General features: G+C 34.8%; 1 protein-coding gene across 1 annotated transcript in view; it reads left to right on the top strand.

The window, feature by feature from the left end:
- Positions 1 to 3,577: 3,577 nt before the first annotated feature.
- The window catches only part of LOC107163509 (uncharacterized), a 54,258-nt gene continuing 30,352 nt past the window's right edge, over positions 3,578 to 27,483 (top strand). The window contains exon 1 of the mRNA XM_015510972.2: positions 3,578 to 5,054. Within this exon, the coding sequence (XP_015366458.2) occupies positions 3,950 to 5,054 (1,105 nt within the window). The 5' untranslated portion in view covers positions 3,578 to 3,949. The remainder of the gene's footprint in view (positions 5,055 to 27,483) is intronic.

The following is a 27,483-nucleotide window of genomic DNA, read 5'->3' as shown; positions in this document are numbered from 1 at the left end:
GTACCTGCAGCGGACTGCAGTGTGTGTCAGATTTCATCAAAATCAGTATTGTACAATCATGATTGTTTTACTGTAACAAGTATAATACAAAGCGAATATATATATTCATTAAGCAGCCAATAGGGGTAAACTTGATTTTGCATTTGATTAAGAAAATTAAAGTGAGTCTATATAATCAAAATTAAAATAAATAGGAAATATAATGGGATATGTAAAACAAATACTGTTCGAAACAAACATTGTTCTCCGAAAGGTGTTCTATATATGATGGGAAATGCAGTAGGTATGTATATAATTTTATTTTATGTAAAACCACTAAAAATAAATCCAACATTTAATGTTTTTTTTTTTGCGCGTCACGACCTCTGTTAACTATTTTCTATATTATTTATCTTAAGATATAACATGTTTTGTTATTGTTCCAAATAATAAGTATTATAAATTATAATATTATATAGTAAAATTGTACTGTGTATAATTTATTATAACAATAAATAATAATACAATAACAATAGGCAATAACAATAAGAATCTGTATATATATATATATATATATATATATATAGATAGATGTAACTATACGATCTACAATCTTTACAATCAACTATCGTAGTGCCACAATTACTACAACTATAAATTATTATCTACTTATTAAAATAATATAGTTATTGTATACAATAATATACCTATAGGTATAATTTGTAAGTAAATCGCATCCGCGTACGAATCCCACGTAATTCTATATATATATAGTCTTTATGAAATGCGAAATTGATGATTTTGTGTTTCGACTAGGTGAACAAACAACATTCACAGAAAACCAATGAGAATGTCTTTTAATGTAATCTATAATTATTTTATAATAAACCAAACACTATATATTATTATTTATTATCAAATATAGGTATGATGGTAATATTTTGGAGTGGATCTCATCATGAAAGTTTACAAAAATATTTGTTGTCTTTGATAAATCACTTCGAAGCAACATAAATATAATCACTTTATATTTTTTCCAGGAAGTGATTTCGAACCAATTGGTAAATGTAATATAAAATTTAATATTTTCATAATTTAAATGTATATGATTTTTTTTCAAAATTACATTTTGATATCTTCTACAATCATAGACCTGCACGGCTTCGTTGATTGAACTAAAGTTTTAGACTGCAAACGTTTTTAAATATTCAGTTCTTTTTTATTTTTTTATCTGGCTATATTTTATTATAATTATTAATTTAACTATTATAAGATATTGTTATGGACAGCAATGAATATTATGCTGTCCGAAATACACACGCATGTCAAATAAAATATGTAATGTGATTGTAAATACTTTGACGGCCGCAAAAACAGATCTGACAAGCTACGGCAGCTACGCGAAAACGGAACAATTAATAAAGCTGCATATATAGCACAGCAGTTCTATGAAAAAAAAAAATAATAGCTAGCGATCTTCCCTTTTCGAAGCGCGTCTACTCGCAGTGGGCTGTCGCCGTAGGTATTTCTAAATACACGAATATCGTAAATTCGTAACATTCGTAAGTCTTGACTTTTGAGAGATTGCTTTTTTTTTAAATTTTTAAATTTTAAATTTAATTTTAAAGCAGAGTAGGTGCTCTTATGCAGTGCATTTATTAAGTCGTTCCAAATAAATAATATATATATTAATATAATAATATTAAAGTATATAGTATAATAACCACCTGTTTATTATGGGAAGTATAAAATTTTATTGTATATACAGGTAATTTTTTTTTTTTTTTGATATTAGGTACCTAGCTATTATTATAATTTATAAAATTATATTTCTAGGTTCATAAAACCAATATTATAATATAGGTACGCTGCTGCTCCAGGTATGTGTAAAACAAAGATATCGCTGTAGGCCACCCCGATTTAGAAATACATAATAATATTATTATAAGGACGAGAAGAGAACACGCCTTATACCTATTATATTGGACCAATTTTATGATTCTATATTTTATAATGAGCTCTGATCAGGGCCACATGCGGCTCTTGACACCAAGACCAAGCTTAAAGTAGATAAAATTAATAAATATAATATAAAATGCATTTTTCATGAGTAAAACTATCTTATGATTATTGTATTCATTCTATTTTTTAAACTAACGAAGCTACACGTGATCTGCTGACCATAAAAATGCTATGTTATAATACGCATTTTTAAGGTGGAGACAATAAATATGACAGTGCAGGATAAATATATCATCGTGCATATTGCATAATATTTATTAATAAAACGGTGGCAGCACCTAGGTACTAATATTATTATATTAAATATTGTATAAATATAATATGTGCATCACGGGAGAATCTATATATGCCATCACTCTCTTGTTATGCGGTTATTATATAGTAATTGATATATAATTATAATATATTATGAATTATTGTATTTTGTCGTCGAGACGGGCTCTATTTCATTGAATTTTTTCATCTATTTTAGAGCCTATATAATATTATATAATACGCATCATGTGACCGAAATGAATACGGACGGACGCGCTCAGTCGTCTAAATAATATGCATATATATATATAACGGCCACGTGTTATAATGTTACTGCCCTGCGCAAACATTAATAAGCGCACACAACTCCAATAAATTAAGTAAAATAGATATTCCTCGTTCTGCAGCCGCAAATCGTATAATATAGATAAACCTAATATCAAAATCGTTATCATAACGGAAATGGTCCGGCGGCGGCGTCGCGGTCGTATATATATATATAACTACGTCATCGGAATAATTATTATGAAAATTATAAAACCTTGTCGGTGGGCCGACACCGCGTAAGGACGACGACGACTAATACTCGTTAGGCCACCCAGTTAGCGTCACGATAGGCACACACATAATACTGGAGCTGCGTGTACCTATATAATATATAAGTACAATGTATAATAATATAATAATATTATTCAGAAACGCGTTGTGAATGCGCGCGCGCGTGTAATAATAATAATAATAATAGTAATGATTAGGTATTATTATTTTTATAACGCTGCCGCGTGTGCGCGGGGATAATATTTTAAACGAAAAGAGAGAACTCGTGGCGGGCGAGCGAGCCGCGAGTTATAGGCGCGCGAGTAGAATACGGCGAGAGCGATCGGACCGGCCGCGGTGGCCGTCCAACGCGTCGACGAGCGGTCATGGAGGGGAGGGGGGATAGCCGTGTCGCGCTAATAAATTACGTCCGAGATGAATCGACCTGGCATCGTGTGATGGTTAACGCGGCAGCGGTCGCGATAAAGAAAACATAATTTAGTGTCTAAAAGAGGAGAGGGCCGCCGCCGTTGGTGTCGATGTCGGCGTCTGTGTGTGCGTCGCGACGTCCGCCGAGCCGACAAAGGAGGCGTAATTAAAGGGTTAAGACGGCGGAGTGTTCGTCGGAGCGGACGGGCGTATGGGCGGTGCCGAGCTCACCGATTGGTCGGTCGCACCGTAGCTGCCGCGTCCCACAGCCGGAGCCGTCGTTCCCCGCCGTCCCGCGCCGCCACCGAAGACGACGGTGCCGCCGCAGCGCGACTACCGACAGCCGCCGCCGCCGACGGATTAATACTCAGTGGACTCGCCGTCAGTGCGCACCGATCGCGTTGTACACGCACGCTCTCGTCGCGCTCCGCCGATGCCGCCGTCGCCGCACACAATATTTGTCTATAATAATAGATATTATTATCAAATACCATAATATTATAGTTTCGCCACTCCAGTTCGGTTTCGTTTTCGCGATTTATTTATAATTATTGTTCGCGGGTTCCGTGACGTCGCTGCGTGTATTATACGCGATTTACAACAACGGTTTTATAATAATTTATCCGGTGACTGCGATAGTACAATATTACCGGGTTCATTGAATTCTCGTGTTTTCCAAGTTCGGGAGTACTTACGGCGCCGGTCGCGTTCAGGACATGTGCTGTTGATGACTCCGGTCGCGGATAGCATGAAATCCATAGCACTGTTGCGCACCACCACCACCAACAACAACAACAAGAGTTGTTACTACGGCGGTTACCCGACCGATCTGAGCGGTTACGCCGCGGCCTCTAGGTGCCGATCGCCCCGGAGTCCGGTGCCCGACGACACGGACGACATAAGCGTCGGCAGGCCGTCGCCACCAGCGTCGGCCGAGTGTTATGCCCGGCTGCACGATGACGGCGGCGGTCATGGGTCCGACACGTCGTCGTCCGGCGGCGGTTCCGATTACTTCGAACCGCTGAAGAAGTTGGGCACGGTGCAGATCGACAAGGTGAGCTATGGCATTAGCGATCGCAAGAGCTATGCACCCAAACGTCGGGCGCACAGGCAGCAGCAGCAGCATCATCAGTTGTTGTTGTCGCCGCCTCCACTACCGCTGCAGCTGGACGGCTGCCCGGCGTCCGGTCGTGTCGACATGATGACGATGACGACGACCACGCAGCAAGTTGGCCGGACCATTCCCGGTTCGTCGTCCGTTACCGAGGAAGCACAGCCCGCGGCCGGCGTCAAGTCATTCAGCATCGCCGACATACTTAGCCACGAACCGTCGTCGGCGGGTGGCAAACAACCGTCGGCCACAGGTGCCGACGACGTGGCCAAGATCGTCAGACCCTGGGCTGAGGAGTATCAGCCGCCGTGCAGCTCGTTCGTGCATCCACCGCCACCTCCTCCACCTCCCGCTCACCGACAGCCCGTGGTCGGTGCCTTGTTTCCGCACTCGCTGTTCATACAGCACCTGCAGCAGCAGCAACACCATCACCATCACCAGCAGCACCAGCACCAACATCACCACCAGCACCGACCAAAATCTGCCGACTACGAGACGTCCACGTGCACCAGCGGCCGGTCCAGCACGGACGGAAGCGAGTGTTGCACGAGCCCGGAAATAGCGAGTTGCACCCAGTCAAACCCGTCGTCGTCGTCAGCGGCCGCCGCCAGGAAGCAGCAATCGGCCGGCAAGAACAACGATAACTCGTCACCGCTGGATGCGCTGTTCCAGATGACCAGCAAGACGTTCAATCAACTGCACGGCGATCCGTCCGGAGCCGGTAAGTGCAATGCCTTGAATATTTTCACAAAACTATTTCATTCCGATTTTGGATTTAAGCGCAGTCTTGGCAGTTGGCAGGGTTTTCATACATTTATTTCATGCGTGGGGGGGACATCATTGAATAGACGGTCGCCAAACGAATTTGATGCGCTACATTGTAATAATATTATTACTGTACCGAAATAAAATTAACGTTCCGTGCGTTATACCTATGTGAATATACAGGGTGATTCTTTTAAGAGGGTACACTAATTATCTCGAAAAGTATTTACTTCTTTCAAAATATTTTTATACATGGTTTCAAGTTGTTAAAAATCCAACGTTTTCATTAAAAAATTATATTTTTATCCTTCTCATTTTTTAAATTTTTTACTTTTTTGAATAACAACACAGAGTTTTAATTTCATATTTCAAAGTAGAATATTTTTCTAAGTATTTTGATTCATAAAAATCGAATTTAGGACGAGTAGTTTATGAGTTATATGTATTTAAAGTTTAGACAAGCGGAGTAGTGGACAAACATTTTGCGGGGTAACCCCGTATCACACCACTCTGCCAATCTAAACTTCAAATATTTATAACTCAAAAACTTCTAGCCCTAAATTCGATTTTTATGAATCATAATACTTAGAGAAATATTATTAAAGTCGATTGTGATATATACATAATATATTATATATAGAAATATATGTAGCCGGAACTCTGCGGGATATGTCTTAAGACTGAAATAATTACGGAATAGGTAGATGAAAAATAATAATAGAACGGACGCAATAATTTGTGACGATGAATCTAATGTAACAAATGCTAAAAAAATTCATCAATGGTAGTAGGTGCTATTAAATTTCAGTTGTCGGATTAGGTGCGTGGTAAAATAAATAAATAAATATTACACATGATATTATTTTGTATAAGTAGATAATAACATAGTTTGAGAGAAATTTTTCAATTCCACTCTTTCATGTATTTGCTCCGCCACGAAAAAGTTATCAGCCATTTGATAATTAGTTTTTGTCGAAATTAGGACATAATATATTTTGACATCCGACGGTATCATCACTGTAACTTTATGGTATTTATTAAAAGTGAATGCTTGACACCCACAGGCTACGGAAAATACTTTTGACAACGGATAATTGTATACTTATTTAAATATTAATTTTAGAATTATTATGTATTTAATTACTTTAGGTTGATACTACACGTAGTAAAGCTAAAATGCCTAAAACTAAACGATGAGTATTTGTGCGATTATGATTGTATTATTTTAACAAGGATTGACAATTAATACATATAATACTAATAATTTTGATAAACAATACATGCTACTTGACGTATTATAATACAATCCCATGGGCCCAAATTTATACTTTCTTTGATGTACAAAAAATAACCCAATCAAGTTGAAATATTGTAGATTAAAAAAAGCATATTTTTCTTTTTCATTTTACAGGCATTATATGCGCTCCCAGTACTCAATTTGTCGGGTTTTTTTAAAAATATATAAATATAAAGAAAATATTTTGCGTACCTACCAATTTTAAATTATGAGAAATAAGTTGTTATACCTTCATACGTCAGTTCCTATTAAGTATTTAGCGTTTGTAAATTATTTTAGACTGTTTTTCATTTATGCCTTTTAGACTATATATCCATTTAATAGTACCTACTTAAATTTACATTTTTTGCCTTTTAAAAACATTTAAATTTAAATTTTCATGATTTTAATTACCATTTAAATTTGTCTTTGAACGTTTTTCAATAAGCTGGGAAACTATTTTTTATAAGACAAAAAAGATTTAAAGTGGTAACAACAACTTTGGGAAATCAACATTAAAATTCATCTATGAGGTATAAGAGTTTCTTTATAATAGATTTCTTTAATTTTTGGAATTTTAATGCAATAAAACTGCAAGCACACTTATTTCAATACTGATTATAATATGTATGGTCGACTAAAAAACTGAATTATATTTTGTATGAAAATAAATGAACATGTATATATATCTAGTTGAGAAAACATCAGGAAAACCCAATCTAACTCTATTAGGTATATTATAATACGGCCAAAAATAGAATTTCAGATCTGAGACCGAAATATAAAACTATTACTTTCATCATGACAAGGGCTAAGGTGTCGGTCTGGAAATGAGAATTTTCTAGATATTAATAAAAAATCAGTAAATGCGTCAACAATTTGTTTGTACTAAAACTTTTAAATATCGTATTACTTTATTAGTGCAATAATTATGTTACATTTTAATAGTATTAAATACATATGAGAAAAATCCACTGTACTCTGTTAGTTAATTGGATTGTCATAATTTTTTTATAATCTAGTTATAAATAAATATAAGTATCATTCTCATATTTATATACATTTATACGAATTATACCTACTTTCTGATACCATAATATCAGTTTTATATATGTATATGTTCTGTAATCAGTGGCAAATGTCTATTTTAATTTTTTTTCATTAACACATAACACGTACAATTTAAACGTAGATACCTAATTTATATATCTTTCGGAACGAAAATAATGAGGACCCTAAAATCAATATTTTATAGTTTACAACCAATAATAGTTTTGCCTTGCTTAGAGTTTCAAAATAAATCACGTGTATATCAACTTCCATCGTTTATAATAATTATGTGTACTAATGAATATTACTGTAATATCATTAAAATGTATATAAGAAGCGAATAAAATAATTATAATAAGTACCCAATAAATTATATATATATACATATAAATATAAATATATATCTTTTACATCATATCTTACAAATATGATGATAACAACTGTATGAGCAATTTTACAATTTTATTATTTTTCCGGGACAATTACGGACGAACACGCTCGCGAATCGACATCATCAGCACTCTATATACTTGAATATCTAAATTATCTATTGGTGGGAAAATCTTTACAAAGACGGAGGGCGTAGTGCGTAGACGACCGGGTGTTTTTCAAGGCTTAATTGTATGCATCTTACCAATTTTCAACCACCACCCCGAAAGGGGGGCGCCCAGTTTCATTATTTATTGTTCGCCGATTCCGCAAACGAATGCATCGCGAATCATATATTGTACTCGAATACTTGGCCGGTGCGAAATAATAATGCATGTGTTATAATATTGTATATAATATAAGCATAATATAGGTATTATAATATAAAAGGGGTGCAGGGAAAACAAAAATCTTCAAACGATCGATCGATCGTCCGCTATATACAACGCACTCGAACACCGAGCGATCGCGCTTACACTGCACACGTACACACACACACGTACACACACACACACACACACGTACACACACACACACACACACGCGCACACACACACACACACACGTTGCACGCAAACACATAAATATTGTTTAGGTGAGTAATAAAACCGCCCTTCTGACGTCCCGCGGCCGCCCTTCACGGACCACCCCGTAGTTGAGGTACCCGCGGCCGTCGGTTTTCTTTAGGCTCGCGTGGAACAATATATAGAATAATATAGCTGACTACCTATGTATAGCCGTCGTTGTCGTCATTATAGAAGGTTAATACAAAATATGTACGCTATATCGTTGCGTATATTAATATATGTGTTGCGCCGCACACCGCCGAGTGTAATATAACAACAATAAATAACGCCTAAACTCTGGACCCCGTGTATAATTAAAACATTTATTTGTATATGACGTATTAATAACGTAGAATGGAGAAAATAATAACAGCCAGCAATAATATTATACGGGAAATTTAATTATATTACGGCGAGGTGGACACAGAGCAGATGTTTCCCTCTGACGGCCCGCCGCGCAGCGCTTCGGGTTTCCATATCTCTGGTCTACTTATTGTCGTCTCTAATTTATATGGTCTTGTGATTCAAATTTTACTTTTTCAGCACCGTTTTCTATTAGGCACTGTAATACCTGCATACGGACCACCCTCCACCGCAATGGTTTATGTACACCTACCTAACTTGTATGTATATTGTACGTGGTGCTGGTTTTTTTATACCATCACCTCTCTGGACTCTCTGCAGTCCTTAAAGACGATCCAATGACTAAATTTTGTAATAAACATACATAATATATATATATATATATATATATATATATATATATGATGATGATACATAGGTACCTTGGCTTAAAAGATATTTTATTAACGCACTGCGTTGTCATTATAAAACTACATACCTATATCAAACAGCCACGACATTATTATTACGAATTACGATGACAACGGTAATATGTAACATAACGTTAAGTACAGCGGAACGGTGGTTTCATTTTACATAAAACATATTTTATAGAAAATTAATAAATAACTATTTCTGATCCAACTCTTTTTCTATCTTTAATTTTGACTTTTACTTAGCATAATTTGCATTCCATGATATTCATACGAATCTGAACGATGACAGGTATATGAGGTAATACAAGTTTTGTATAACGTGCTAAAAATGATGGCACGGATTTTTTTAGCACCCCGGAAACATTTAAATATAGTGTTCTATTATACCCCAAAATCATAGTAGAATATTAGTGTAGAGTTATAGCAATATATGATAGTTATACTGACCATTATTTTTTCTAAAATTTAGAATGTATATGTGTAAGATTACAATATCCTAGCATTTTTAACGTAACATATACATATAGCTTTATTATTTATTTCAATGTTAATAGATAATCACAGAAATCTTAAAGCGGTATGACATATAAAATTGTATCCCTAGTTTATTCAGTCCTACCGCGGTAGTAAAAAAATGTATAAACTCAATAGAAAATCTAGACCTTGAATAAATGAGCTATGGGCATAATACCTACATAGGAACATTCAACGATCCTAAACTCGCACGGGATGTTTGTGAGCATATTATAATATTACCTTGTTTATTAATTTATTATACAGTAGCGTGTATTATCGATTTTCCCTCACTAAGCAGCCGACAGCAAATTATAACCGACACGCGAATAATGTGTCAATCTCATCGTAAAGCAGAACACAATTTCTTAGGGTATTTTTCATATACGTATATATTATGAATATTGATTTTTGAACAAAAAGTTTAACATTATTACACTATATTTCGTCAATCAAAAGTAAATTAAAACAAAGCTTTTTTTCCGTATATCGGTATATTATCATCTTTACCGCATTAGGTACATTTTACGTAATATACATAATATACTCGATGGTTGATTGGACTTACGATCGACATATCGATGAACATGTTTTGTGGTAATTTATAGGCTTACACATTTTCTATGCAATCAGTGAATATATTGAATTTTAAATTTTACGAATATCATATACCTAAATACGTTTGGTAATTTAGAGAAAAGCATTTGTCAGGTGGGTTTCAACAGTTTAAAATGTATTGTTTTAATGTTGCGTAAAATTATGATACTTCGGTGCATATAATATAAAATATAACCACATTTTATAAAATTTAATGTACTGAATGAACAACCTAGTCACAAGACTATTTGGTCATAAACAAATTGGACAACAGTTGTTGAGATCATTTATTTTAGATTATTTGTTTTTCGAAACACGACTACATGAGATTTCGCTTACAATTAATTTTCAGTATATTATAGACGTTTTAATAGTGCATAATTATGTACTATATAATAAGGTTAGGTTAGGTTATAATACTTTAACAAGTAATATAACGGCTGTCAATTTTGAACTTTGGCATTTTATGTTATGTTATGTATTCATTATTTTAAATTTTTGCCGCGTAAATATGTAAAAAACATTAAAATAAATTAAATAGACCTACTGTACAATTTTTTGTTTAACTTATTTATGTATTTTTAGCGCATACAAGTCGTATATTTCAGAGTTTTATTTTTTTCGTTTAATGTACCTACATAATGTTCCGTGCTCTCTGGTCGTGATAATTATTATTACTATTACTGTTGTCGACTCTGTTAAAACAAACGTTTAATAAACCGTTTTCTCGTATACCGTAACGCGCGTGGCGAAGGGGACGTCAATGGATTTTAGCTTAATAAATCCTCTCGTGTGCGGATCCCGTCGTCGTCATCTCCCTCTGCCAACAAACCGAGGGTAATAAAAACAAATCTGTTTCTATACGGCCGTGATGGTTATATATCCCTCCAAACTTTAACCCCTCGTCACCGGCCCAACAGTGAAATTTATGTCGTTCGGCGACGTTGGCGTTTATATTGTGTTGAATATTGTTCCATTACGCGTAATTCCCACTGATGCGATGAGGTAAATAAAAAGAAAACCAATTGAAATCTTAAACGCGTATCTTGTGGCCGTTTTTAAAATAATTGAAATCCAAATCAACAACGTTAATTTAAAGAAGAGAAAAAAGACTTTTACAAATCTGTTTAAAGGAATTCGTTGTTAATAAATACTAGGCACCTATAATAAGTATCAATTACATTTATTACATTCTTTTTTGCTACATTTGGAATAAGGTTTTTTTTTGCATTTTTGTTGTTTAAATAAATACTTTTATCAATGTGACACAAAACGTTTGTGCATATTGATGTATGTAAATGTACTTATCAACGATTATTGAAGATAATACCCACTGATTTCTCTAGGTAAAATACACTGTGAATTGGCATTTCTTTTTCAACAGTTTAATAATTATTTATAATAAAACGGAAAATCATTTAGATAATTTAACGTACTAATATAAATTGAATAGGTATCATATTATTGTATTAGGTGTTAAAGTTAAGAAAATAATTATTTATTATTAGCCAGTAAAAATGTTGCAAAATATAATATGCATCAGTGGTCAATGGTCATATTGTTAAAATTAATTTTTGTGCACTTATTCTCGATATTGATTTATCAAATAATTATATGGTGTCTAAAAATATCATTTGACAATATAATGTTTTCAGTTGTTTTATTTTATTTATTTATTGTTTGACGAATATTCCGACTTTTATTATAGCAGTTTATTCAATATTTGTTGCCGTAATATTACAATGTTCGTGTGAAAAAAATATGTCGAAACAAGAATAAAATAATTTTAATGCGCGCGTTATCTGTTTAAAACCCAGTAACCGGAAACGGTTTTGAATCCTATTTTAAACCATAAACCTCCCTGCTTTACGGTACAACAAACACAACGTGGTAATGTGGTATCGTCAAATCATTACCTAGTTTTATTCATGACAAATATTGTAGTAGCGCCAAAACTGTGTAGGCAGTAGGCACCAAATATTGTCACTAGTGCAGCATTATGGATGGTTGGTGTGGTCGTGTGGTACAAAAAATATTAACTGCGCTTAGACGATTGTATAATGTTATACAATATTTCAAGTATCTATGTAAAATCACGCGCTATGCGTACAACAGTTTCGACTTACGACGTGACGGGAAAAGACGCGATTATCAGTGTGGTGCAGTGAAGTCATTGCGAATCGATTGACCTCGGCGCGCGCATTGGTTTCACGTTAGTACGATAACCGCGACAGCGCTGGTAGCCAAAAAAAAATTTAAAAAAAAAAAACAGCAAAAGTAGTAATAAAATGGCGAAGCTGTTAATGGAATGAGATAGGTATCCTTTTATTCGTAAAACGATGAAGACTTCAATAATGTCTTCTGTGTGGAACAACGACTGTGCGCAGCCAACGGGGACTGTAATATTATATAATTTTCGATATGAATCGAGATAAAATTATACATCTAAAACGTGCACGTTTACTGAATCGACCGAAATTACGCTTTATTCTCGTATACATATTGTAGGAAAGTCCGGTGGTGCGCGTGTGGACGAATTGTGGTCAGCGAGGTATAAATAGGATGAGAAGGCGCCCGCTGAAAATGGGTGATGGCAATATTATTATAACTTACGTCTTACTATTATTATTATTAGAGGTATATTGAGTCGGAGATGACCGGTAGCCGCCGCTGTATCATCTCGAGTTGTGCGGTGGTTAATAGCACGTGAAATAACGTCCTAGTCGACCTGTAGTGATGGCTGGTACCTTACCTGCAGCACCGTGTGAATTTGATTATCGACCGGTAATAATAATAATAATAATAATAGCTTGTAGTAGAAAAAGACGCGGGCACGAACCAAACGGATGCTGCTGTCATTATAATAATATTATAACATTAAATTATCGTTATTATTGCTATTATTACTATTACTATTATGTTATTACTGTTGTTGTTATACTACGCTATTGCGGTGGCCAAGTCGGTGCGGTCGGTCAGTCGCATTTTTCCCACACGCCAGTTATCCGGTTTTTCCCGCGCACGTACTATAACACTGCTGCTATCGCTCGTCGTTTATTATTATTATCATAATCATTCAGTGCAGGGACCGTGCACCTAACGTATACGCTGCTCAGAGATTGATTTCTCGCCGCAGCGGAAGTCTTTCCGTCCACCCCCAGTAGCCGCAGCCGCAGCCGCAGCCTCCACAGAGATCGCGTGTACCCGTTTTGTGGCTTTTATTTTTGAATGCGCATATCCAACGTAAACGGTTTTACCACCACCGCCCAGACGACGGGTACGTGTGTCGGCGGCGGCGGTTTTTTCTCGTAGAAATCACGTTCGATCTAGATCTCTGATTCGGTTACCCACCCTGCAACATTCATACCCAATCGAGAAAATCGAAAAAGTTTGTTAAACATTGTTGCTGCGTGTCTTTGTTTTATTCAAAATGATTTTTTTTTGTATTTTTTTTTTCTGCCCCGAACGATTTATTCTCGCGTGACATATATATATATATATATACTTGTGGGTTAAGATTAATTCGCTATTTATCTACTCTTCTAATCGTCGTCGTTTGATACTAAAATAATTTAATTGGCGTATAGTCAAGAAATCTAGTTGCTTTAACAAGGCTAAAAACAAGAGCTACAAAAAAAAACTTTCATGTTTCGTCATTGGGAAAAACAAATAATACCTATGACTATTATTACATTTACATTCCCGCGCTAATCTGCAAACGTATATATTACCTATATAATTTATATTAATAATATGCTATAACTTACGTTAAAAATTAATGATAATTTTCACCGTGATATGTACATGTGCGATGCCACGATTTATGTAGGTATGTATTTTATTTATATATGTTTGCGTTAAAAAATTATTTTAAATATAAAACGTATTAACATTATATTTGTTTAAAGCATATTGTCAACAATTTAAGAGAGAAATCAGGGTGGTCAAATACAACTTTTTTGATGATGTGTAATATATATAGGAACCTAAGATAGTAATTATTACCGATTTTCAAAACAAATAATGTAATAAATTATAGGAATAAAAAAAATAAAATAAAAATAGTGCAAGGGGGTCGTAGGAAATGAGCGTAGGCTCAATGTTATAGTGATTATTATTACTATATATCGAATTACTAAAAATCTACATATTTTATCTTCGTATAATAATAATATACTGTATAATTCTTATCTTATGTATTTTTTTCATATTATTTTTACGCCAAAAAATAAATTCTAATCATAATTTTAACTACTACGATCGGTTAGGTATATGCATGGATATGCATGTCTAGACCTATTATACATTTATAGTAAATTAATACATATCAATACATCATATATGTATAATATATACGATCTACTGCTAATTATAGCTGTCGATCAAATTACCGTGTTAGTATAGGTAGACAAATGGGACTAATAAATCCTTGCTAGGATTCTCTTATTTAATTTAAAATATAGTCGGAACGCTTTCGTATGAACTGGGTCATCGTGATTTGTATAATAATAGTTTCTAACTGATAACGAATTTTGAATGAAATAAAACTTCTGAAAATAATATAATATTATAAAAAACTGTTTGTACAAAAAATGTCTCCATGTTGGGATTGGAGCTACACTCACGACTCACCCTATTAAATTAGCTGAATAAACGCATTAGTTGTCTTACCTTTTTTAAGACCTTCTCAAAACTTGAGTTTCGCCCTGCACACGTATATATTATCCTTGCGTCCTCCCCCACCTAACATAAGGTGGAAAACACCAATGAGAGTGAGGTATATTGGATATTATTATTATACGTGGGATACTAATTTAAATTTTATTTCATATTACAGCATATCACACAAATCAGGGTGGGAGAGGGGTCAATGAAAAACTAGTCTGTTTCCTCCTCTTATTACACCTATATCGTTTTGTGCCTGCAAATCGGCCGGAGGCTGATGCAGTTGCGGCGGCCGCGGTGGTCATTGAGTAATGAGCATAATATAAGACGACAGAGTGCACACACATATATATATATATACTTTAGTACTTATAGGTATATTATATTGGTGTACTTATATATATATATATATATATATATTTGTATCTATATTGTGTATAAGGGGATAGGAGCAAAACAAAATCCGTACGATTTGCCGGCGCGTTTGTTGTCGGCGGCGGCCTAAAGGAGTGGCCGGACCGGCACCTTCTAATTGGAAGGCAGAGGTGTGTGGTCTCAAAGGTACCGACAACCTGACAGAGCCCCACTACCACCACCGCGAGCGCCTCCGCAAGCTCTCCAATCCTCTATTAGTATATATATATTATATATATATATATATATATATATATACATATATTATAATATGTATATATACACATATATTATAATATGTATATATGCCACCTCGGCGACTTCTTCTCGTCGATATATATACTCACTATTTTATTATATACGTGTATATTAGGTACATGTATAGTATTATTACTGTATGTTGTCGATATGTATATACATTTAACTACTTATCATATTATGTACAGGTACACGTGTGTGTGTCTTATCCGGCCCGTGATCCTCGGGACTTTTAATAACTTTATATATCCTTACATCCGGACGCCCACATACACGAGGCTTCGTGTTGTATTATTATACGGTTACTTTTTTAATTTGTAATTTTTATTACTCCAAGTCTTGTTCTTATTATTAAACGATTTATGCATGTAACGCGTGTGCGCGCTTGATCAGATATCGAAAATTATTTTTAAATATATATAGTCGCGCGTGTACCATGTACATGTACGGGTTTATTCCTGAAATGATTTTCTCTTGTACTTTACTATTATACACAGGCAGTTGTTTCCGTTTTATCGTCTTGGAATTTTTAAATCACGTCCTTTAAACAACGTTCACGAGGATTGCGTTTGAAAAATATATTGTATACGCCGCCGCGCGTTGCTGATCGGTAAAATTTGTTTAGTTATGTACAGGTTTTATTTAGTGTAAGTTAAATACTTTGCTCTCGTTTTCAGTATACGATTATCATGCGATGTATTTTTTTTTTCAGTTCTTTTATGCAATATACATTATAATATGGTATATATTTTGATAAATAGTGTCCAATCACGTAACGTAAGTTTGGGCGTTGAATTAGTCAAATTTATTAACTTTTTAATTTGTGGTTTACTTTATATAGTACCTAGTAACTAGTAACCCTCGATTATCCAAAAATGGCCCACCTTAATTCTTTTCTTCTTATTATTATTATTTTTTTAACGTTTTTAATAATTATAAACATAAATTGTAATATTGTTAATTACCCCTATTGGTAGACAATAGAATTACGTAGGTACTATTTTTATGCGCAGCACTATATAGCAATACATTTTATAAAATATGTATAGACCATTAAACGATTTACTATGTAAATGTATCTGCGTGCACGTAATTATTTCAAATTTTTAACTTGTAGAACCATGTACTTAACCCATGGGTTATACTACAAGGTTTTACATCATAATATTATAATATTTTAATTTATAACCGATTTTAAGTCAAATTAAAGATAAATACCTAAATAGTTAAATAATCTTGAATTTTATGCTTGTATAACTAATATAGCGTATAATGGTATTAACGGTATATGAAAATTTAATAGTTGAACAATTATTGAACATTTTATATGATACCAATATACGCTATATTAATAGCAAGATCTATATAAGTATCCAATCACTTACAGTCTAGGAGAACAATAATGATCAACAAATTTGAGATTTTAGTAATTTAGTCTAATTATGATATGTACATATACCTAGGTATCAGCATCCACAACCACACTAAATATATTGACTCATTGCATGTGAAGTTGAAATCGATTGATGAGAAATAATATACATGGGGCAAAGAATGAGAGAGATCGTCGAAAGTATATGCGTAACATATAATTTATAATTCATTAATACGATTATAATTTTGTGACTACTCGCGCGTTGCCTGATAGCAAATAAGTGATGGGTACGTAATATTATTATTACATAGATTTGGAGAATAATGATCTAATTCAACCTCCCATTAGCGACGTCATATAATTGTAATACATGACACGCGTCGTCTCTGCGGTTTTTTGCTAGACAAATACTTGTCATACCTTTTTCCGTACGCCATCGTCGGTATTCGGCTGAGCGGCCAACCATATTTATAATAACGGTCGAGGTGGATACCACCTCGTGGTATATAATATAAGTATAGTAGTAATTATCGATGTGTGTGTATATGTGCCTAGTGCCTACGTAATGTCGTAATATATATATATATATATATATGATATGTTGCTTTCGACAACACAATCGGGTGGTATGCTGCCTGTGCCTCTTGCACGCACAAACTATATAATATAATATTATGTAAACGTGGTACCTGCTATATGCGTATAAGTTTGCCGGCGTGTAATTAACTTTGCACCGTATACATGCGCGCGCGAGCTCGCGCACACACGAATTTCGTATAACAAAATAATATTATCGCATTATCTACGGGAGAACAACACCATAAGGGAAACACACATACACATTGTATGCAAATTTAATTGGAGAGTCTATCATCCTTCTACTCCTTCTACATAGACTCTGACGTCTATGTTTTCCTTTGTGGTCTCCTCCCGTCCTTTATTTTTGTTTTTGGACACATCGGCCTGTGTTATTAACTACTTAGGGCGCGGGATAAACACTGGTTTCGAAGTCGTCCAACGAAATCTTCATGGTCGGCTAATGATTATGATTACCTATTGTCTATACCCAGATCCGATTATGACTATATATTATGTACACTTGCGTATTATTATTATTAGTAATCGTTGCTCGCACTCCTTCACCGCGAGGAAAAACAATTGAGACCTACCCACCCCCTCACCAACCATTGACTACAGCCCACCTGTTCCGGCTATCTACAAGTATCTGGTTAGGTTTAAGTCACGGTTTTTTGTTTGATATTATGTGTATGTTTTCTTCCACCATTCCAATCCGAACCATCTCAACTCGCCCTTTTGCACTTCATTGGTGGGGTATAACGGAGAGGATTCATATTGTAGGTACCATAATACCTATATAGAATATAAACATCAACGTTAGACGTTTTTTAAGTAATTTAAATGGGATTTTCACCTGTGCGTTTAATCGTATATACCTACGGATTCGTTGGGTGTATCCATGTATCTAATATGTCTGCCATGTAATATTGTTATACGAAACCACCTAGAAATCCTCTCTCCCCTTTGGTATTTATAATATGAATTTAATAAATAATAATTCTGGAAGATATAGTGTGACGTGCTACTTGGTTAGAATTCGTGCTTTCTTAAAACGAATCGTTTTAAGTATAAATTAGTTGGCTTTTTTTAATGGGATAGTAATTGAAAATTAATTGTGAACTTTTTTTTGTACGCATCTGGTAAATGTATTACACCTACTGCTGCGTTGATGACGGTTGACCGAATCTTAAAATTACACGGAGTTGATTTATGTTTAAGTATATACCTACATTTAAAACAAAAAAATAACACGATTTCATTTAGCGTAAAATAATTATTATTATCATTGTTTTTTTTTTCTTAAGCGTATATGGTTAGTAGCATATTTTGGGAGGTACTTGACCGTAAGAAGACTCAAGTAGCAGGTACACCAGTCATCGTCAATGATGGCAATATTTCGTTTTAATTTTCGTAGAAACGCGCATATATATTAATTATAATATATTTTATATAATATAATATGGGAAAACCTTATACATATGTACGGACCGGATATTCATTAAAAGCGGCAGTACATTCGTATATTTTATAATTTTTTTAAGCATATGAACTACAAAATAAAACAGAGGCGATTTCGGATGAAGTTAACTATGTAGAATTAAAGACACCATTCTCGTGGAAAAAATCTCGCTTGCAGTGTATATACGACCGTGATTCATCAAAAATACAATGTGTGTATAAAAAATTTAATTTTAAGAACCAGCTCGTTTCAATTTCAATACGTTGTAGGTAATAACTACCTATATAGGACATAAAAATTGACGATAAAAAAAAGCGAATTATAAACCATGCATTTCAAACATTCAAATTAATAAAAATAGAAAGTGTACCTTCATCGCCTTAGGTGTTTACATAATCGATCAATTTTTGTTTGAATTTGATTTAATCGTACAAACGTGATTTAAATAAATATCGTATCGATTTGAAAACTATAAAAAGTAATCCCAAGTTGAAATATGCACTTTTATAGGGAAATACATTGATAGTTGAAACATTTAAATCTGCAAAGATATGCGCATTGGAAAAATAATTAAAAAGTCCAACAATATATGTACCTATAATATATTATTCGTATTGTTTTAAAAGACTATTCTTGGGGGTGATACGTATTTTATAATAACAAGGTAATATTAATAATAGTGATTTTTTTCAAGAGAACGCGAAAAACTAAACGTGTATAGTATTATTAGATAAAAAAAAAATAGTATCATAATATACGCACAGGCGTACGCATGGCCTTTTGTTTGGTGGGTATCATGCGGACGAATGAGACAATAAGCGAAAAAACAAAAGGAAAACCCTCCCTGATATAGCTTGTGTGTGTAATAAAGTGTGTAATGAGATAGAAAATTCAAACCACGTGTAATGCGCAATGCCCATATAATATTATACACACCCGCCGCCACCGCTCGAGTTATAATATTTATACTAATAATAATAATAATAATAACCGGAGGAGATAATAATATTAATACATAGAGTCGTTTACACACGCGGTCGTCGTTGTGTACACACGCATACCGTTTGCGCACACAAATTGATCCGCTACCTTAATCCTCTAATGAACTACCGCCGCCGCTGTATTAATCATTTCGTTATATTATTATTATTATTATATATTGTAGTCGTAATAGTAGAAGTAGTCGTCGGCGGGGCTGCCATGGTGAAGTATTATGTTCTGGTTGTTGTAATGAACACCGGCAAACGACCATATCGTCGTCATCGTCGTCTCGTCGTCGTTGTTGTCCGAAACACATAGGTAACACTATAATACATGAGGGGCACTATTACACCTCGATCATTATTATCGTTAGGTTAGGTATTGTAATTATAATTATTATTATTATTATTATTAGACGGCGGCGGTTACTGCGCGCGCCGATTTATAATGATCTCCCGGGTCCGGTCCACGCGGCATATAGGTGCCTATAATATAGCTCAAATCTCAATTACTGAAAATAAAAACAGGACGATTAGCAACAGAACACCGAATCGCGTTGTTATTATTATCATTATTATACATTACGCGTGTTACAGAATAATATTATGTACATGGTGTATATATATATATATATTAATATAAAAACCCGTGGGGCGGGGGCATCGTATTATTATATATTATATATTTTTGTTGACGATCCGGACGGGTTTAATTGAGACATAAACGCGTGTAACGTAGCAGTTGCTGCAGTTGTTGTTGTTGGTGTCATTTGATTCGTTTAATAGGAACACGCCGTGTAGTGTTTCGTTGCCGCCACTACTTACAACTATATGCTCGTACTATATCGTGTAATATCTCGTAAATGGACCGGTAATGGTCGGCTGCTGATGCTGCAGTGGCGGCATAAGCGTCAGCGACCGTGTCGGGAAGATTTTTTTTTTACACAGTATTATTATTATTACCATTACGTCATATTATATTATTATTATATTACATTATACATTATTATATGCCGCCGAGCCGGTCTCTTATAAAATATTGCGAGCGCCGACCGCGCGCAACATTTCAAAGGGAAAATGACGTGTGTAAATCGTTAAAAGCAACCCTAATAACATGATATATGGGTAATAACGATGATTATGATGATGGCAAACTTAAAACCACTGTGTACGCGTTAAAAGGACCGTGTCGGCAATTCGTCCTTTATTTGTATTCAAATTTATTTATATTATATTATTATCCTTTTTTTTTCTATTACTGCGCCTAAAACCCTTACACTGAGGCCGCCGGCCGTCCTCGGACGTCCTTTGAGGAGAACTCTGGCGACCGTCGTTGATCCTTGTTTTTATGACGTCCCCAGTTCAAAGTATAAACATACAAGAACAGGGATATAAAAATTAACCGGATAATTTTGTGTCAAATTGGAATGTCTGTTTAGCCGTTTAACTCGTTATAGAATCGACAGAAAAAAAGTACAATCGCGTTGAAAATAATTACAAAACTTCAGTATTTCATCAACTGTGAACAATAATCGAAAGTTTAACGATGAAAAAAATAGGCCTTTTAAAATTTAAAAATGAGCGTTTTTATATTGTCAGCCGATTATGTCGAAACACTAATAAAACTTCTCCCTACCACCCCCTCATAGAATCAGTGAAGAGGAAAAAATCCGATCAGGATTTACCCCCCGCTTCTATCATCTTTATCACTTTACACTCTCTCTCTCTCTCTCTCTCTCTCTCTCTCTCTCTCTTTCTCTCTTCTCTTTGTCTTTCATACTTTATCTATAGGTACTTCAGTATATATGCATATTATATATTATATAGTAAAGGAACAAAGAGGCGACGACAAATTCGTTGAGTTTGCGGCGTCACTGGGATTATTAAAATTTCTGATTTGCCAATTGGTCTCGCGCGCGTGGTGTGCACTGCTGCAGTTAAGTCCCACGAAAAACGTTTAGGGTAGGCTGTATGCAACGCGGGGACGGTGGTATATATTGTTTGTTGAAAGGCGTGTTGTTTTGTTACACAGCAGTGAAGTTGATGGGAGACGCGTAAAAGGTTAAAATCGGGTAAAAGCGTTTAAAGGGAAACGGGCCGGAAAACATTTCGTCGGTGGTGACAGAAACACGGTAGCGGTATACATATACTGCAGTCCGTCTTGTCGACGGGACGCGTAGTATTTATAATAGATTTTCCTTAGCATCGCATACCTCGTCGTCGTCGGCGTTGCTCACTATACGCCTGACTCTGCACATCCCCTCCACGCGGCCGCCGATCACTTTGCGCAAGCTATTTTCCGGACGATTAACCCGCAATCTAGTTTGCACAAGGGTGCGACGCTCCCACTCTATCACTTTTTCTTTCTCTCCTTCTCACGCCTCTTCAACCGCCGCATCGTGTACGCATTTATACATGCCGTACACCATAATATATGTCCTCGCACCGGGTTTGCTAACAAAGCTCGGTAGAGCTTTAAAAACGAATTCACGCCTTATAAAATCCACGTAGCTGCGGGAAAGGTGGGGCGACGACCTACAGTGATAAACACGGTCGTTTCATCCGAGGACGATCCCCGCTGTCCATTATATCGCGGACGGGGTTCGTTTCTCCTTGGTATAACCCCAATAAATCAGAAAACCACCCTTAAAATGGATGAAATTTTTTTGCTTTATTATGTATCTCTCTCTCTTTCTCTTTATATATATGCGTGGTGTGAATGTCAAAAACATGTCTTATAACCGGAAACATATATTATTGCCGTGTACCTATACCATTCCCCCCACAAAAAAAAAAAATAAAAAATGTTAAATTATAATTTTTTATAATTTAATTTATTTATCGGAGTGTCCACGTAGCGTACTACGTGTGTTCTGATTTTATAGATTGGTCATTTGGTCATTTGATGTCCGTGTGTAAATGTGTAATATAATATTATATAGGTATACCATGCGGTAGCAAACAGCGTGTTTGTCGTCGCTATTCATGTGATTTGTCACAGCGACGACGGGCTATTAATTATTGTTGCCACAGGGACTCGGAGGAGAGTTGGTCGCACTAATGCACTATTATCATTTATAACAACACATATTAGACTGTACATATAATATAATATTATTATATACTTGGGCGCACGTCGCTATCCAAAACAAACACAGCTGCGCATTGATTTCGTGCGCTTCCCGTGTGGAATTTCCTTGGAGGCTTCGGTCGATACGTTTTAATCGTATATGTATAATAATAATAATAATACGTATACGCCTCGGAGTCGTCGTAGTATTGGGTGGGAGGTAGCGGTGAAGGGGTACAGCCATGTAAATTAATACGCACCGGTGGACACACTAATTGAAAATATTTAGTCCCTTCCCCTAAGGCGGTTCGTTACGCCCGTTCCGCGTTTAATGATATCCCGCCGACGTCGTGCACATTACATTATTTTTATTGTTGCTATTATATATTACAATATGTACGATTTAGATTTTCATTTCCGGATATATGTGCCATAAGTCCACCAGAAAGTATGCCTATGTAGTATGTACGCGAGACCATCCCATCTCGTCGATATACGTTTGTTAATTTACGATGTTCCTACGTTTATTATATGTATAATTGTATATACTATGATAACATTAGAACTTATATGTTTTAAGTATAACTAACGTCGTTCTACCGCACTTAACTATAATTCATGTATCGCGTCGTAATATTATAATGGTGTATATGATTATTCGTCCATATCATTTGTAAATTGGTGTGAAAATTAGAATTTTTATTCCTTGTAAGGGTCCTGGGAATTGGGATATAGTGATTTGATGAGTTTTTTTTTCGATAAGCAATCATTTTTCGCCGATATCAGCACAATCGCGATCTAAATTAAATATTGCAAGCTGTGTGATATTAATTATTATAATTATATACATGATGATGTTCTATTTTGAATAGGTTTTAGGATGTGACGATTAGGAATGAAATAATTTCTTTCAATTTTCATATAATTAGAACACTTTTCTGCGCCAAAACAGCGAAACAAAGCTAGTCACATCGTCCGAGCTATGTTCGCTGTTCGGAGTTTTAATTTTCCTAATCGTATTCAATTAATTTTGTGTCGTTTCTAATTAAAATTCAGAAATGCGTGCCAGCCAGTCCTCCATTCCATAACGTTGGTGTGTGTATCTGCCTAGTTACACCTATTTATATACGCCCTCGTTAAATACAACGTCGAGTATGTTACGTATCGTTATTATTATGCATGCAAAAACAATTGTTATCGAATCATGTAATTTCGAGTAATTAGTAAATTCATTAAAACATTTTGAATTCAACAAGACGTAGGTACATTGGTACATATACTTATAAGTAATTATAAATTGTACTATAATACTGCATTATAATACTATATGCTGGAAATCGGGTATATACATAATACATATACACGTATGTCGTATACTTATTAAATGTATACATACATCAGTCTAATTAACCGTGTGTTTAATTATGATTTTCAACACGCTGTTTATATTGTTGCGCCGTAATGAAGTTTAAAAATTATGCATATAATTATGATACACGTATATAATATTATAATCATCGTGTGTGTTACTTGCGGTATTTGACCCAAGGATTTTGACGGATACAATATATTTTTATTAAAATGAAATAAGTTTGTATATTGTGTGTGTCAAATCGTTACTATTATATATTGTATATACCTACCTACGCGTGTTTGTCGTTGAAACGTTATTATAAGTATCACTAATACCGACCTATAATATCGTATAGAGAAAATTATTTTTATTTTTACCATGAATAGCGCCGAGGAGGTCTTATCGGCTACCAGTTTCGCACGACCGCCGGACAACAGCAGTCCGTTATTATTAATATTATATTATTATAATACGTTTATCGGAGTTCAGGGCTATCACGTATTATTGTAATTTATGAGCGTTGACCACGTTTTGTATAATATACGTTACGCAATGATATTATTTAGGTAGTCGCTTCGCTTTATATCGTGTCACGCATATGATCGCTTCACCATATTGGAGTGTGTGTGTGTCAAGTACAGGTAAAAAAATTATAAACGATTCGTATTATATAGTTGTATTGCAATTTCTTTTTATTTAGAAATAAACGATATTTTGTGGCCAAGATGTCTGGTGGAATTCGTGTGTAATAGTAATAAACCGTCGACAATGGATATAATAAATAACGATAATAACAAATTATATAAATGTCGAATAATAATAATAATAATATTTTAAAAAGCAAAAAAACCATAGTTTTTTTCTATCTGTTGACTCAGTATACGTTAATATATAATAATAGATAATACATTCATACATCAAATGTATCGCGTTTATCAATATTTGGCAACTTTATTAGTTTATTAGGTATAGGGTACCTATTATAGAGGTACATGTAACGCTATAGGTTTAGCAGTTTTCGACTATAAACACGGTCAATCAATCAATAACATAAACTTCCTCTAATTGACTTTAATAACAGGTCGCAGTTAAGCGTTTTGTTAATTCGAAATTAGGTAAAATTTTGAAAAAAATATAAATACCTTAAGAGGATGAGCATCAAACACGCCTGCACCATCTGTTCCTTGCAGCGCGCGGCTATGTTATATTAGGATGGTCGATAGCCATCGACGAATGGTTTTCCGAGGTAATATGTTATGATACACGTGTGCCCATGTAATATATGCCCTTTTAATCGGTGGCCATATTATGTATACGTATATACCTGAAACACAGCCGGTTGCCCGCTATAATGGCCATCGTATATTATAACAATTAATGCTGATCGCGAGTATGTATTATATATATATATTATAAAACGGGTCCGCGTCTAAATAATTAATTATTGTTTCGCGATCGTTTATCCCACCCCCGACGCACATGAAAACATTTATCGGGGGCGCGGAAACAATTTACACACTCACAGCCAATATAATATATATATATAATATGTATTATAAATGTAGGTATAGAGGTAATAATATACTAAACGCAGGGAATTTAATTATAATCGTCGCGACGCCTCGGTGGCGGACTCATCAATAATGTATATTCATATATCATTTATAGAGGTAGGTATATATGATATAGGAAACCGCTGCATGTTTTGTATATGTGGGTGCATGTGTGTGAACCACCGGACAACCCCTACAGCCGCATAGTATAGGTACGTATAAACACTCGTTTCTTATACTTTTTAATATTATACTATATAGGTATAATGTACCTATATAATATATATGACTATACAATGATTTCCGATCGTAATTCGTCGTAAATATCTAGCTATACCACATTATTGTTGTGAAATATGTATACAGCTATATGTATAGCCACATAGGTACCTATGATATAATATAATAATAATGTGTGGACACATATAATATGTATTATAACATGATAATATGCTACGTGCTCACAATCGACATTGACGTCATCGGTTTGTCGGTTCGGTGATCACCGGCTTGGTATTATATACGCACAAGTGTGAACTCGCGGTGAGCAGTGTCGTGTGCGTGTCTGGACAGCCCGGGTAAACGTATTCCGTCTCTCAGGATGTATCACTCGATGCCGCCGTCGATATATATCATTATGTTATGCTTCTGCGGTATAAACCATATCAGTATATCACACACACACACACATCTTACTCACCCTCTCATTCTCTCTCTCTCTCTTTCGGCCTCAGCACTACCCTGCGTTAAAATTATCCCATGAAAAAAACCGCGGCGTACGTTCGTCGTTGGGATCGGGAACTATATTATAATGCAGTCGGCGCGTGTTGACATGTACGCAGCGCAATGAGTGCAGTGTGTGCGGGTGTGCGTGTCGGAAGAAGACTGTACACATCTTTCTTTTCGTGTGTGACGACGTAAAGTGCGGAAGTTATTAGGTCCCCGTTATTAGGTATTGTCGTGTATATTTCAGTGATATATATTTACTATTATATGTACATGTAGAGCTATCTAGAGCTATGTCTGTGCAACGGTTTTCAGGGTGGTGACAGATTTTTTCAAGTGGTAATGTACACACTTTCGTCACATGAACATTATAATATTTCATGTAAAATTGTTATACGCGCGTCGAAAGACCCACGTCTAATATTATTATTTATTATGATATAAAACAATTTGTTTATTTTATTGGTGGGGCTGATAATTCCTATAGTGATTAAAATACCAGTATGCCATTAAAATTCAAAATTATACAATCAAAGAACAACTTCTTTTTTATTTTAACATATATTTTAAATAATAAATTTCAGGTTTTTGGTCAGTCTTATCCGATTAAACTCATACATGATATGAATTTTTAATAAAATGATAATAAAAATAAAATAGTCTACATTTCGGAAAAAATACATTCCAGTAAAATATATAGATATTTCATTTTAGGTTCTACAACAAAATATAAAAATTATAC

Source organism: Diuraphis noxia, unplaced genomic scaffold (assembly GCF_037042655.1).
Source record: "Diuraphis noxia isolate RWA-SAM2 unplaced genomic scaffold, SU_Dnox_SAM2 contig0005, whole genome shotgun sequence".
Lineage (NCBI taxonomy): Eukaryota > Metazoa > Arthropoda > Insecta > Hemiptera > Aphididae > Diuraphis > Diuraphis noxia.
Note: the sequence above shows the minus strand (reverse complement) of the source record. Positions and strands in the feature narration are given on the sequence as shown.